The sequence below is a fragment of the Balaenoptera physalus genome, assembly GCF_965194825.1.
Source record: "Balaenoptera physalus genome assembly, chromosome: 13".
Lineage (NCBI taxonomy): Eukaryota > Metazoa > Chordata > Mammalia > Artiodactyla > Balaenopteridae > Balaenoptera > Balaenoptera physalus.
Window position 1 is genome coordinate 10,891,498 of NC_138892.1, and position 15,110 is coordinate 10,906,607.

The 15,110-nt window shown below is 59.8% G+C and overlaps 1 protein-coding gene across 4 annotated transcripts in view; it reads left to right on the forward strand.

Moving 5' to 3' along the window:
• Positions 1-14,138, forward strand: part of CARD10 (caspase recruitment domain family member 10) — a 28,937-nt gene extending 14,799 nt beyond the window's left edge. For 3 of the 4 annotated variants that reach the window (XM_082419999.1, XM_082420000.1, XM_082419997.1), the window contains 13 exons: positions 323-457; positions 803-918; positions 1,714-1,742; positions 2,192-2,315; positions 7,713-7,872; positions 8,311-8,419; positions 9,093-9,336; positions 9,498-9,567; positions 10,602-10,704; positions 11,878-12,036; positions 12,130-12,245; positions 12,722-12,837; positions 13,088-14,138. In XM_082419999.1, the coding sequence (XP_082276125.1) occupies positions 323-457; positions 803-918; positions 1,714-1,742; positions 2,192-2,315; positions 7,713-7,872; positions 8,311-8,419; positions 9,093-9,336; positions 9,498-9,567; positions 10,602-10,704; positions 11,878-12,036; positions 12,130-12,245; positions 12,722-12,837; positions 13,088-13,325 (1,719 nt within the window). In that variant the 3' untranslated portion in view covers positions 13,326-14,138. The remainder of the gene's footprint in view (positions 1-322; positions 458-802; positions 919-1,713; positions 1,743-2,191; positions 2,316-7,712; positions 7,873-8,310; positions 8,420-9,092; positions 9,337-9,497; positions 9,568-10,601; positions 10,705-11,877; positions 12,037-12,129; positions 12,246-12,721; positions 12,838-13,087) is intronic. The other variant, XM_082419998.1, reaches the window with a different exon arrangement.
• Positions 14,139-15,110: the final 972 nt, after the last annotated feature.

Consider the following 15,110-nt stretch of genomic DNA (forward strand, 5'->3'; position numbering starts at 1 on the left):
CTACTTATCCTTGAGTTCTCAGTTCCAACCACACTTTCTCTGGAAAGCACTCTGATGCCCCCGGCTGGGTGGGGCCTTTGAGTGCCTTCCCCACCCTGGGTACCTTCCTGCCTGCCTGGCTCTCCTGGCCGCTGAGCCTTATTTCCTTCATCTATCTGCTTGTTTATAGCTTATCTCCTCCACTAGGGTGTGAGCTCCACAAGGGCAGAGATCCAGCCCTCCTTCCCCACCGCATCCCTGTTCCCAGCAGGTGTTGAGAAAATGGCGGGGGCTGGCCCTGGCCCAGGGCTGCTGACCTCTCCCCACCCCCTTCCTCTCCCAGGCCTGCGCCTCTTCCCATTCCCTGTGCTCCAACCTCAGCAGCACCTGGAGCCTGAGCGAGTTCCCCTCCCCGTTGGGAGGCCCTGAAACAGCTGGGGAGGCGGCTGTCACGGGGGGATCTGAGCCCCACACCTCGGTAAGACACCTGCCCTAGCCCGGACGTGGGGGGTACGGATGGCCATCATAGAATTACTGACACGTAGAGTACTCTCCAGTTTGCTGACAGTTCGGTTTCACACGAGAGGAAATTGAGGCCCATGAAGGTCAAATGCCTTGTTAAAGCTCACGCAGAGCCAGCTCTGTGCTGGGCCTGGGCCTGGGTGCCGGGAGACCTGGGGAGCCACTCACACGTCCATAACCTTGCAGAGCCTACCCCTCGGCTCTGGGCCCTAGTTCCCATCTGTGAAATGGGCACAAACTAGGTACGATGAATTGTGGGCAGGTCCCGTGGGGGTGACCAGGCCCTGCTGTGGGTTTGCAGGAGGAGGCCACGGACAGCGAGAAGGAAATCAACCGGCTCTCCATCCTGCCCTTCCCCCCCAGCGCTGGCTCCATCCTCCGCCGGCAGCGGGAGGAGGACCCCGCACCCCCTAAGAGGTAAACAGCTTCCTCCCAGAATCCCTGATGCCTGAGTCAGGTCCAGGCTGTCACCTCCCTTTACTGCCCTTAAATGGCTGGAGCTCTGGAAACCCAGGTTGCAGGAGTCATAGGCATGAATGAGGTCAGGGGTTAAGGCAAGGTCAAAGGGCAGAGTGAGCTCAGTCCCTGCTGAGCACCTTGACATGAGAGTCACTGGAGGTCAAGCCTCAAAGATCCTTAATCCAGGGGGAAGCCTGGGTGGTTCAGGGCTAGGAGACATGGAGGAAGTTCCCAGGGGTCAGGGACCTCAAGCAAGAAAGTCAGGCCCCAGATTCAAGCAGCAGCAGAAAATGGGGGCCAGAAAAACTGAGCCATATCACTGATGGCAAGACCAAGGGCAGGAGACGCCTCCTGGCATGTGTCCCCCTGTCATGGGCTTGATCCGATGGATGAACTTGCCATGACAGGTGTGTGATGGGGAGGTCATGGTCTAGTGTGGGAGGGAGGCAGACCCCAGAGTCACGAATGACAAAGGTAGAAAGTGAGGCTGAGATGAGGCGTCAGAGGTCAGGGCAGCCTTCTGGGAGGGGGTGGCATTAAAGGACAGGCTAGGGCATTCTAGGTGGAAGAACGGGGCAGAGGTCAGGATGTTAACTTCTTGTCCTGTGTGTTGAGGGGACTGGGTGGCACGAGTGCACCATGCCTGAGACCCTCCCGGGGTCTAGCCTGCACGTGCTTGGGGGTTGCAGGACGTTTGGGAGGCACAGGATCACCGTGCTCAGTGCCGGCCCCTCTCGCCCTCTCTCTGCCCAGGTCCTTTAGCAGCATGTCGGACATCACAGGTAAAGGCCTGAGGACTCCGTGGGGAGGGCTCATCTGGGGGCCCACCTGAGGGCTACGCTGCCTGCTCTGCCCTTGGCCTGTGTCCCCCTCCCTGAGGCTTTGCTGTCCCCTGGCCGGGCAGGGAGGCGCTGCTTGGGAGGCCCTGGGGGAGTTGCTTCCCACCTCTCACCCCGAGCCCACCCTGGTCCTCTCTCCTGGTCCCGGCTGTGCTCTGTGGGGCTCCTCAATTCCAGCCCGCCCTCCACCCTCTTCCGGGAAACTGAGGGGTCACCCTGGCCGGCCCAGGCCCAGCCCTGAGCCCCGTGAGTCCAGCGTGTTCCAGGGGCCTCAAACCTGCCAAGTCCCCAGGCCTCTGGGCCCTGGGCCATCCCAGGGCTTGAGGGGCTCAACCCCGGGCCCTACCCCATTGCTCAGTCTGGCACCCCTAAACCTCACTCCTCCTCCCCAGGGAGTGTGACGCTTAAGCCCTGGTCCCCTGGCCTCTCCTCGTCCTCGTCCTCTGACAGCGTGTGGCCTTTGGGAAAGCCGGAGGGCCTTCTGGCCAGAGGCTGTGGCCTGGATCTCCTCAACAGGTACTGCAGCTGCCTGGGGTGGGTGGAGCTGGGGGGCTGGTTCGGATTCCGGAGAAGGGTGAGCAGGGGCGAGGTGGGAGGGAGCAGCAGCGAAGCCTTTGCCTCACGCGGCTGTCAGACCATTAAGGTCTTTAGACAGAGTCACACGTTGGATTCATATGCTGTCACCACCGCTTATCGTCTGGGAGACTTGGGCTGGTCACTTCACCTCCCTGGGCCTCAGTTTCCTCACTGGCTGAAGGGCCACAGTGATGTCTTCCACAGGTGGTGTTCGGAGGTTTAGGACTCGTGGCAGTAAAGCACCCCACTTTGCCAGGCAGGTGGTGGGTGGATGGTAGCTCTTACTTGTGCTGCTTGCCTGTCCTCCCGGCTCGGGGTTCCCAGCAGGACTGAGCCTCCCAGCAAACCTCACGCTGAGGGTGGGGTGGGGCCCCTGCAGCTGGGCTGGCCCCAGGCCCACAACTGGAGTCATGAACCGCCTCAGCTCAGAGCGCGCTGCAGGCCATGTGCTCTGTCCGTTTTGGTGGATGCGTGGTCTCCCTGCTCAAGACTGTCCGTGATCTCAGGAGGGCAGGAGATGGAAGAGGCTGGTCTGACAAGGTGGCCTTTGAACTCAGGAGCAGGCATGGGGGGCCGCTGGGTGACTTGGAAGAAGAGAGAACAGAATCTGTCCAGGGATGGACCTGGAGTTTGGTGGTGACTGGAGTGTGAGGGTGGGGGAGGGGGAAAGGCGAAAGGCTCGGGCAGGCTTTGTGAGTCAGGATGGGGAAGTGTGGATTTTGGCTTGTGCACCCTGGGAAACCTGGTGGTGGTTGGGGGAGCTTAGCTATTACTAAATGCAGGGCCGGCTCCTGGCTGCCTTACAGCATTCCCTCTGTCCTGGGAGGCAGGCATTATTATGATTACCCCTGTTTTGTAAAGGAGGAAACCGAAGCTCAGAGAGGTTAACTGACTTGCCTGAGGTCACACAGCTGGGATGTGCAAGGGCCAAGGTGCAGAGTGACCTGATCAGATCTGGGTTTTGGAGGGGGCATAGGAAGCGCTGCTGTCAGAGCTGGAACGCGGGGATGCTGGTCACAGAGTGCAGGTCACACAAGAAATCAGGGCACAGCAGAGCCAGGGGCCTCCTGCCTCCTGGAAGCAGCTTGGCCAGGCCCCTGCCCCCACTCTCACCCTCCGGCACAGGGCCCAGTGCGACATTGTTTCTCACTGTGCAGGACGTGCTTCTGGGGGAAGGGGCGGAGGCGCCTCCCTTCCTGCCTGCCTCGGCCCTTCCTCCCTTCCTCCGCTCTCGGGCCTGCAGCAGGGGTCCTGGCTGCTGTCCAGGGGGCCGGGATGCAGCAGAGGGAGCTGGAGGTTCTGGCCCAGCCCCCACCTGGGCCCCATGATCACGTGGGGCCACCTCTGCTGCCCACGAAGTTCCTGGGGAGGAGGGAGATGGGGAAGAACGCAGACTGAGGTGGACCGGGAGAGAAAGGGGTGGACCGATGGGAGGTCAGGGACTCGAGTGCCCTAACGGGCTGGCGAGTGCTGTTTGCATGTGTCCTAGGCTGGAGGCAGGGTTACAGCTCAGAGCACAGGGGGAAGAACAGACTTGGGAGCCAGCTGAAGTCCGGGCTCTGTCACTCGCTACTGTGGGGCCTTGGGCAAGTCATTTAATTTCTCAGTGCCTCAGTTTCCTGCTCTGTAAAATGGGTTCACAATAGTGCCTGTCCCCTGGGGTCATTGTTGGGGGTTCCGGTACTCCTACTAGAGTGCTTAGTACAGCGCCTGGCTCGCAGTGAGCGGGAAGCTAGCTCTTAGCTATTATTATTGGTGCTGTTGTGGCTTAATCCTCAGGGTAGCCCTGCAAGCCCCATTATACAGATGAGGAAAATGAGGCTTAGCGTCAGGAATGTGTCCCATGGCCACTTGGTGGTGGAGCTGGGGATTCTGTTGTCCCTTCCTCCCGTCGAAGCTACTTTAACCTCGCGCCCGTGTTGAGTGCTCACTGTGCTCTGGGCATTTCAGCCCTCTGCTCTCATCTGCCCCTCTTGGCTCCCAGGGCCTTGGGGCAGGGCAGGATGGGGGACATGGATGGACAGGGAGAAAAAGAGTGAAAGTGAGGTGCTGAGTGGGGAGGGCACTGGGAGAGTATCGGGATGCTGTCTCCCGGGCAGGGCCACCCCTGTCCGCACTTGTCACGTAGACATAGGGTCTCCAGCACTGGCCGACCTTGCACAGGGAGGGTTTGGATAGGTCATCACCTGACTCCACCACCCACCACGTGTGTAACCCTTGTCAAGTTATAACTTCCCCAGGGCCTCAGTTTCCCTCTTCTCTAATGTGGGGGGAATAACAGGCAGCTCCTGAAGGGTTGTCGGGAGGATTCAGTGAGGCAATCTATGTGACATGCTTAAGTGTCAACTTCAAAGGTCCCTGGCCTGCCTAGGGATCTTCCCACAGTGCCCTGGGGTGGGGCAACCCTCATCCAGGCCACTTGGCCCATCACTGCTCAGGGCTGGCAGAGTGAAGGACTTGGCCCCATTCCCCTGTGACCCAACTCCTGACCTGACACTGGGGAAGTGTCCTGGGACCCCATCCTTTCCAGCCCCCACAGGCAGGGTTGGGGTCAATCAGAGTGTGCTGCCCGAGACCCAGGAGTCCTGACAGGTTGGAGCAGGCAGCCCCCGCCCCCTACGCATTCCTTTCTCTTCCAAACCCGCTTGTCTGCCGAAGCCTGGGGCTGAGGGACCTGGCCTGGACCCTGCCCCCAGTGAACCTCCAGGTAGTAGCCTGGGGCTGTGGAGGCTCAGAGAAGTCACTTGGTCCCTTGGGGAGGTGGGCAAGGGTGTCCTGAAGGAGGAGATGCCTGAGCTGGGTCTCAGAGCAGCAGGAATTGGCAAGAAAAGCCTGAAAACCTGGGGTGGCTGAGAAATTGCCCTGATCCTGGAATTACGGAGGGGAGGGGGCGTGCTCAGGCAGGGGTGGGTGGTGAGCAGGTGGGTCCTGGAGGGCCTGGATGCAGGCTGCCTGCTGGGCCCTCGACTGGGGAAGCTGTGATGGCCAGTTGTCTGTGGGTTTGAAACGGGTGGGGAAATGGGGCCACAGAGAGGTGACTAGTCCTGAATCACACCTGTTGACAGTGAATGTCTATTATTGAGCACGTAGATTCACCGGGCACTGTTCCAACAATGTCCCATTTTTTTTTAAAGTAATTTTATTTTATTGATTGATTGATTGATTGGCTGCGTTGGGTCTTTGTTGCTGTGCGTGGGCTTTCTCTCTAGTTGTGACGAGTGGGGGCTACTCTTTGTTGTGGTGCGCGGGCTTCTCATTGTGGTGGCTTCTCTTGTTGCGGAACACGGGCTCTAGGCACACGGTCTCAGTAGTTGTGGCTCGCGGTCTCAGTAGTTGTGGCTCACGGGCTCTAGAGCACAGGCTCAGTAGTTGTGGTGCGCGGGCTTAGTTGCTCCGTGGCATGTGGGATCTTCCCAGACCAAGGATCGAACCTGTGTCCCCTGCACTGGCGGGCGGATTCTTAACCACTGCGCCACCAGGGAAGTCCCATGTCCCATGTTTTAACTCACTGAGTTGTACAATGAGGTAGGTAGATGCAGGTGGGACTGCTGAGAATGAGGCAAGCAGCCTGGCCGCCTGGCCCGAGAGTCCCTGCTGGCGCTCTCCACGCCACTTTTCTCAAACTCTTCTGACCACAGCCCTCCACGCAAGAAACCCAGTACACGTGCCTGAAACAAAAGGGTTACAGGAAGATAGTCGGATTTACTTGAAGGGAGGCAGGCTTATGTTTTCTGTTCCATTCCATTAAAAAACAGTGCTGGTCATGACCCAGTGAATTTCACAACCCATTTAGTTGGAAGGCCCTGCAGCCCTCTGGTTTCCACCTCTACCTGCATTATCTCTATATTTGACCCTCACACCCACAGTGGGAGACGGGTGCCATCATCATTCTTGCTTTAGGGATGCAGGGACAGAATCAAGTGGCCAGCTCGCTTGTTCAAGGCTAGGGCACAGTTAATGCTGGGGTTGGAGCTGGACTGTGTGGCTTCAGCCATCGGGCCATTGTGCAACATAGCCAGGCCTGGCCTCAGGCCTCCTGTCTCTGCCGAGGCCTTTCTGTGCCACACTGATGTGGCCAGGACAGTCCCGGGGCTGAAGGAGCCTGTAAAGGCAGCCCTGATGCCTCTAGCACCCATGTCTAGCCCCAGCCCCTGGGGCCTGGCTCTCTGTTTTGACTGAGGGGGCAGGAGCCAAGTCGGACTCCCCAGGGCCAGGGTTCCCCCCCTGCATGGGTGCTGATTGGGTTAAGGTCTTTGCAGCCTTGCCCACCCCAGGCTGGCAGCAGGGGGCGGTGTGGCCCTGTGGCTGCAGCTGCCAGGGTGGGTGGGGAGGCGAGTGAACGCCTGGGCTCTTCCTGGGCCCCCTCTCCAGCTGGGGCACACCCATGGACCCTGGTCTCTCTTCTTCCCCAGAACCGTGGGGGCCCATGGGGAGACTTGTGGTCAGTTGTCACTTAGTCTGGCCACAGGGCCTCACCACTTCTCATCCAGGGACAGGCAGAGCCCTGCCATGATGGGGGTTTGGTGACTCTTTGTCCTGTCAGTGGTACCCACTGCCCATGAGAGGAAGGCCAGGCGCCTTCATTCCGAGCCCTCCATAGGCTGGCTCCAGCTTGCCTTTTCTGGGAGTTAATTAGGGCAAGGAGCTTAGCATGGTGTCTGGCACATGGGAAGCACCCAGGGTTTCCTGCTACTATTATTATTGTTGTTATTAAATTCTTCCACACTGTATCCTGTATCCTGCCCTCCACACCTTTGCCCATGCCAGCTCTTCAGCCTGGAACCGTGTGCTCTCTGTCGATTCCCGAAGTGCTTCTATTTTTCACCATGATGTATGTAGCCCAGCTGCTGCTTCCTCTGGGAAGCCCCTCCCCTTTGTGCTCCCACTGCCAGCAGTAACCATCTCTGATCTGTTGTGATCTAAAGGTGACCTCCCGCCCTAGACTATGAGCATAACAAGCTTATATTAGTCATCTGCTATGTGCCAGACACTGTGTTTGGTGGTAGGGATCTGGAGCTGAACATGACAGCAGGCTTATTCTCAGGGCGTTCTTTCTGAGCGAGGAAACAAATGGGAAAACACAAAAACGCGGGGCTTCAGCAGGAAGCTCCACCTCACCGTGTGCAGGGGTTTGGGAGGGAGAGGTCGCTTTTGACCTGAGCTTTGAAGGATGAACAGAATTTGCCAGGCAGAGAAGAAGGGGGAGGGCGTTCCAGCAGGTGCAGTGGCCCAGGGTGGGAGTCATGGCATCCTTGGGGAATCACTATGGTTCTCCAAGAATGTTGAACTGAATCAAAATACTGAACGCTAATTCCCATCTCCTTTCTCTCTTCTCAGGTCTCTGGCCATCCGAGTGTCTGGCTGGAGCCCTCCGGGGGGGCCTGAGCCCCAGGACAAGGGCCTAGATGGCCTGTCGTTCCTCGGGGACAGCTGGTCGGGGGCTGTCGTTCGGAGGGTACTCTCTGGGCCAGGATCGGCCAGGGTGGAACCAAGAGAGGTGAGGCCCCGCCCCTCTGGCCTGGGGGCGGAGTCAGTGCTTTCGTTGGGGCTGGACGCCCTCTGATTGGTGGATCTAGGTCACTGGGCGGAGTTTCTGCGGATTGGACGAAGCTGAGGCGGGCTCAGTGACTAGCGGCCGGTTGCCCCGCCTCAGCCAGCGTCAAATGAAATCTGATTGGGCAGGGGCTGGGAGGTGGGGCATACTGACTGAACCTGGACAGATCCCTACCCTTACATGTGGGAAAGACCAGACTGAGCCAGGCTGGGTGGGGAGGCCAGTTGCCGAGAGCAGTGTCTGACTGGGCACCACCCTGTGAGGTGGGGGCAGCTGAATTTTGAGACATGGTCGCCCCCACACCCGATGTTCTCCAGCCCCAGGGCTGTCTCCGGAAGCCCTGGGAAGCTCAATTCCCTCCCTGCCTGGGTTTTCTCCCAGCCAAGGGCAGAGGCTGCTGGCTTGGAGCGGACAGGCCTGGAAGGCGAGGCCCAGCAGAGAACCTTGCCCTGGAACCAGACATCCACACTCCCTCTGATGGACTTCAAGGGTAAATCTGGCCTGGGGGGAGGGACTGAGGACTCGGGAGTCCTAGAAGGTCAGAACTGAGGGCCCAAGAGAAGGCTTATCTCGTCCATAGTGTGGGTGGGACAGCCAAGCCCTGAGAGGGGGATGTTCCGCCTCCTGACTCCTGGCAGTTCCCTTCCCTCCCGAGCCGCTGCCTCCTTGCCGGTTGTCCTTGTGCCCTTCCTCTGTCTTGTCCTCAGTAAACAGCTTACAGTGAAAGGAGCACTGGATAGGAGTCCAGAGACCTGGGTTCGGGTCCTGGTTCTGTCCCGAGTGAGCTTGGTGGCTTTGGGCCAGTCCCCGCCCTCTCTGGGCCTTGGACTCTCACTTTAAGAAGGGGAAGGTGGGGACTTCCCTGGTGGTCCAGTGGCTGGGACTCCTCCCTCCCAATGCAGCGGGCCCGGGTTCGATTGCTGCTCGGGGATCTGGATCCGCGTGCCACAACTAAAGATCCCGCATGCCGCAACTAAGACCTGGCGCAGCCGAATAAATGAATAAATATTAAAAAAAAAAAAAAACAAACAAAAAAAGAAGAGGAAGGTGGGGTCCTGGCCACTCAGGCCTCGAGAGGGCCACATCTGTGGCCTCTCTGAGGCTGATGCGTGACTTTGCCCTCTCCTTGTCCTCCTTGCTGCCCCCTGCCTGTCCACGCCCAGCCTGCCAGTCCTTCCATGAGGCCCTAGACGCCTGGGTGAAGAGGCCGGGGGCCGAGCCCTTCTACATTCGAGCCAACCTCACCCTGCCCGAGCGGACCGACCCCCATGCCCTGTGCGTGAAAGCCCAGGAGATCCTGCGGCTGGTGGACCCAGCGTACAAGCGGCGGCAGGAGTGGTTCTGCACGCGGGTTGACCCTCTCACGCTGCGGGACCTGGACCGGGGCACTGTGCCCAATTATCAGAGGTGACACTGCCAGCAGCCCTGGGAGCTGGGACTGGGATGGGGGACTCTTTCTCCCTCCTTCAGTCCCTCGCCATCCCCTGGGACAGGATTGGGGGGCTGGAGGAGAGAAGGTGAGGGGCTCCCCTTCTCCCTACAAATGCATGACATGATCCCCCGCACAGAGCCCAGCAGCTCCTGGAAGTTCAGGAGAAATGCCTGCCCTCCAGCCGACACCGGGGGCCCCGCAGTAATGTAAGCAGGGCTGGGGGCGGGCAGGGCGAGGGCCTGGGGATGGGGTACTGAGGGGGGCCCCAAAAGGGAGAGGACAGGCTCCATTATCCGGGAGCTGGGGGAGGAGACCCCACCCACGCTTGGTTCCTCATCTTCTTGGTGAGCTCCTTGGTTGCTTCTCCACCCAGACTTGTTTGATCCTCTCCGATGTGTCCAGCAAAGAGAACAACAGGGCTCCCATCTGGGTAGTTGAGAAGGGGAGGTGAGATAGTGTGCCCGCTGCCCAGGAGCTTGCGTGGCACGTGGTGAGCACTTAACGGAACAACAGTCACACCCCCTTCTCTAATCCCTGGACCAGGGCTGGGCTGGGTGATGGCCCCCACTGTGCGCCTGGGCAGAGTGAGGCTCAGAGAGGTTAAAGAGGTCTCAAGAGCCCATGGTGCTAGAGAGAAGGGGGAGAGCCTGGGCTCTGGAGCCAGGCCACCCAGATTTGCATCCCTGCTCTGTTCCTTCTCAGCCTGTGAACTTGGACAACCATGGGACCCTCCCTTGAGGCTCTGTTTCCTCATCTGTAAAATGGGAGGATTATGCTGCCTGCCTCTTGGGTTCATGCACGTGGGATCTAGTTAGTGTCTGTCACATTGTAGGTTTTCAACACCTCTCAGCTATTGGTATAATTAGTGCTGTCGATATTGGTTTCTGTAATCTTCCTACCCAAGGTCACATTGCTAATTCATTGGAAGAGACCCCAGAGTTTGTCCCTTATGTCTTATTCTGGACCTCGGTTTCTCAGTCTCTAAAGTGGGGGCAGACCTAAGGCTCCTCTAGCTCTAACTGGGTCTGACAGTCTTGCTTCCCTTGGTCCCTAGTGATGGTTGCCCTTCCCTGCTTCGGGGGCTGTGCTGGGCCGGGTGGGGGCAGGGGAAAGCCTGGTGGGGAGGGGGCTCTTGTGCTGACCCATGAGCCTGGACAGTGGTGGCAGCGGGGCCCTCTCTCCCTGAGGATGGGATGGAGCTGAGCTCTCAGGTGCCCCTCTTTCCCTACCTGCTCCGCAGCTGAAGAAGCGCGCCCTGGACCAGCTGCGGCTGGTGAAACCCAAGCATGTGGGGAGTCCTGCTGGGGACTCCCCGGAGCAGCTGCTGCTGGAGCCCTGCTCAGGTGCGTGCACAGGTGTGAAGGTGCAGCCAGCGCTGCTCACGGGGTCCAGGAGTGTGCACATCTGGGTGTCCTCGGCCTCGGTGGTCCCTTTGGCCTGGAAGGGCCTGTGGGAGGGTTCCGGTGGGGGGCAGGGCCCATGCCAGGGGCCTGGTGGGAGATGGGCCACCAGGGTTGAGGGAGCTGTCTATGTCCAGGTGTGACTGTGGGTCTGGGTGATTTTGGGGCACCCACGAGCACGGGCCTGTCCTTGTCTGGCAAAGCATGCGTAGCTGTGTTTCTTGCCTGTGTGTGGTGGCAGGTGCCATGACGACCCCAGAAGGAGTTTCTGGAGGCAGGAGGGTGAGGCCTTGGGCCAGAGAAGGGAAGAGGGGCTGGGGGAGCCCAGATGAGGGAATAGCAATTCTGAGGGGCAAGGAGGAGAGGGTGGTTAGGGAAGACTTCCTGGAAGGAAGGTTGTTTGAACTGGGGCCTTCACGGATGAAGAGGAATTTGTGCCAGGCAGAAGGCACAGCTTGTGCGAAGGCTCAGAGGCATGGCTGCATGTACTGTGTTTGGAGGACACTGAGTACAGCAAGTGCATAACTCTGTCATGTGTTGTGGCGGCGAGGAGGAGAGGGGGGAGCGGGGAGGGGGGAGGGGTCCCCGCCCACCTGGGGACCTGGGAACGTGTGACCTGGGCTCTGAAAGGAGAGTTAACTGGGCCACCCCAGGGCATGCAAAGGCCCTGTGACTAGAGCTGCTGAGCTGTGAGGCAGGAATGGAGTCTGTTGTGAGGGGCCACGTGGCTCGCTGCTTCTCCAGGCTCTGGCAGGGCTGGCTCACCCACGTGGAGGATGTGGCTTTCTTCCTGAGAGTTGTGGGGAGTCCCTGGTGCGTTGAAAGCAGGAGAGTTACAGGATCTGACCTCAGTTTTAAAGCGTCCCTGCAGCTGCTGAGAGGAGAATGGCCCGTAGGGGGCAAGGGTGAGGCAGGGGATGGGGTGGAGCCTCCTGCGAGGGTCCCAGGTCCCAGCGAGGGAGGGGGCAGCTCTGCTGTGTGTAGGAGGAGCAGCAGGGCTTAGGAAGGGAAAAAAGATAGGGGCCTCGAGAGTATCAAGGGGACTGGCTGCCCCAGGAAAGAGGAGCTGGGGCCCTGCCTGCACCCCCATCTCTTCACACCCCCTTCCCTGTCCAGAGCCAGAGCGGAGCCTCAAACCCTATAGCCTGGTACGGCCCCTGCTGGTGTCTGCCCTGCGGCCCGTGGTGCTCTTGCCTGAATGCCTGGCGCCCCGGCTCATCCGCAACCTCCTAGACCTGCCCAGTTCCCGGCTGGACTTCCAAGTGTGCCCAGCAGGTGAGCCTGCACGCCCGGAGAGGGGAGGGCTGGGTGGCACCCTGGGGCAGCCAGGCCCACTGGCCCTTCGTTCCTGCCTTTCCCTGCCTGCAGAAAGCCTCTCTGGGGAGGAACAGTGCACATCGTCAGCGCCCGGAGCCCCCAAGGCCCGACCTGCCACCCCTGGGCTGGGCAGCAGGATCCGTGCCATCCAGGAGTCTGTCGGGAAGGTAGGTGCTTGGGGTGGGGCGGGGGGGTGCCCTCTGGGCCCAAGAGCAGAGTCTGAGTGCATGCCTGTGCCGCTCAGTTGCAGAGTGACCTTGGGCAAGTCCCTTCCCTTCCGTGGGTCTGTTTCCTCACCTGTGAGATGGGTGGCCTGGGGCAGTCGACCTCATGTGGGTCACCCTGGAGAATTTGGCTGATACATCTCACCTGTTTGTCTTTGCCTTCAAACTTGCCTCTTCCCTGGGAGCTGGGGCTGCCGGGGTCAGCTCCATCCTACAGATAGGGAGGCTGAGGTCCAGTGGGGGGAAGTGACTTATTTCCCTGGGTCTTGGCCCTTCCCCTCCAGTTCTTTCCTTGTTGCCAAGGTCCCCCTGGATGCAGAAACAGGACCCTGTAGGGGGCTGTGTCATGGGGCCCAGTCAGGGGGCAGGGAGCTTAGGGTCTCTGGCCTGAGAGTAAAATGTAGCCTTGACCCCCTGAGAAGAAGCACTGCCTGTTGGAGCTGGGTGCTCGGGGCGTGCGGGAGCTGGTCCAGAACGAGATCTACCCCATCGTCATCCACGTGGAGGTGACCGAGAAGAATGTCCGGGAAGTCAGGTGAGATGGGCCGGGAGGATGGGGAGGACCCCAGCGCTTCCTCCTCTTCGGGTGCCTGTGTCTCTGTCTCTGTCTTTCTCTCTCTCCGCCTCTTCCTCTTCTCCACCTCTTTGTTTGCCTTCTGTCTCTGTCTCCCGCTGTCCGTCCTCTCTCTCTGACTCTCTTATCTGAGTCTGTCCCTCTCTGTCTGTCTCACCGTCCATCTGTATCCCCCACTCTGACCACCGCCCACCTTCCTCTCTCTCGGCAGGGGTCTGCTGGGCCGGCCGGGCTGGCGGGACTCAGAGCTGCTGCGGCAGTGCCGAGGCTCGGAGCAGGTGCTCTGGGGGCTGCCCTGCTCCTGGGTGCAGGTGGCGGCCCACGAGTGGGGCCACTCAGAGGAGCTGGCCAAGGTGGTGCGTGGCCGCATCCTGCAGCAGCAGGCCCGCCTCGTGTGGGCGGAGCGTGGCAGCGGCAGAGGCGGCAGCAGCAGCAGCAGCGAGGCCTGAGGAGTCCCCTCTGACGCCTGTGCCTTCCTCACGCACCTCAGAAACAGCCCCCAGCGGGGACCCTGGTGTGTGCAGTGGAGCTGGGGCCTCCCCATCCTGAGCCTTCCTAGACCCTGAGACGCTCGACGGGGGGCCCTTGGCTCTGGGCTCCGGGCTCTCTCACCTGGAGGAGCCCCCGGGGCAGAGCTCCCTCCCATCCCTGTACTTGCTGCTCTGGGCCTTCCCGTGGACCCGTGTCTCCACGGACCCACCTCGTGGGTCTCATGCACACGTCTGTGTCCTCTCCCTCGTCGCTCACCTTGGAGCATCTGCGTTCTCACCCCTGTGCACTGGTTTGCACACCCAAGTTCCCAGGGGGCCGGCTTGCGTCTGCCCCTCCCCCTGGCACACGAGGTCTCCCGGCTCCACAGCCTCTTCTGCTCACAGGAGCCCTGAGCCCGTCAGGCGTGGTGCCCACCCGTCCAGCTCACATCTCCTGTGTATACCTCCACGGGGGCATTGTGGCTTCCCGGGTCCACTGTCACCTGTGCCCCTCGTGTCTTCCGGTCACACGTGTGTCCGTGGTTCTCCCCTGTGTAAATATCATGTCCCCACCCCCATGACCCTTGGGCACTGACCCGCGTGTGTTCCTGGTGAGCACACCCAGGACCATGTTCTCACGGCGCCTGTACCCTGCCCTGCCCTGCCTCTCGGAGGGACGGCCGGGGAGGGGGCCGCTGCCCCATTACCAGAATGTACAGCTCGTAGATTTTTAACGGGCCTTTTTCACTTAGAAGCTGCACATTATGGAACATTAAACAGTTTGTCATAGAAGCTGGTGGCCTTTTGCTTGCTTGCATCCCTGGCCCGGGGCCCCCTTTCCATCCCCCCACTTGTTGCCACCACGAGCTCAGGTTGATACCACCTTTCAGGTTCCCACTCTCCCGTGGGGAGGGTCAGATTTCGCTCCTGACTCATCCCGGAGCTGCCTGCCATCTGTGCTGGCATCACCTTACCTGCCCTGGAATGACTGGAGGAGGGTCCCACAGATGGGCCACCCCTGCGCTCAGCTCTGCCCGTGTCTGATCATCAAAGGAGTGTCCCCTGGAGTGAGGATGCCAAGCCAGCAGGGTGTGGTCTTAGGCTAAGGGGCCCAGCTGCTGAATCCAGGGGACTAAGAGCAAACCCTCAGTGTATTACCAGGTCCCTGAGACTGCTTCACTGGAGAGGATGGTCACCTCCAATGGGAGAAATCTAGGTGGCCTTACTGCAGGAGGTGCTACTTGAGCTTGCGTTGTGGGATTCCTTTCTTCAGGAAGCACTTATTGGACTTACATGCCTATATGTTCTTAGTCCTCCTATGACTGTCCTCAGTCACAGTGATGAATTTGGGCAGGCTCCTGGGAGGTTTTGGGGGAGTGGGTATACTAGGTGGAGGGAACCTCAAGAGCAAAGGCTCAGAGGCAGAAAATGGGTTGAGATTGGCCACCTGGGGAGTGGTAGGAAATGAGGCTGAGAAGTCCACATCCAGGGGTCGGGGGCTGCTTAAATTTGAGGTCTGGCTCAGACACCATCTCCACAAAGCCTGCCTGATTCTCCCAGCCCTTGGGAATTCTCCTGGGCCATGCCATGCGCTGCTTTGTGGCAGGATGGTGGGTCTCTGTGGGTGGCTCTGGGCTCCCTGGCCATGGAGACTTGGTCATGCTCATTTGGGTAAACAAACCTCCCCACTTCCTTGCTGTGTGCCTGGCCTAGTGCTTAGTCTATGGACATATGAGTCTGGGTGAAGATGCAGGAGCCCAGTAG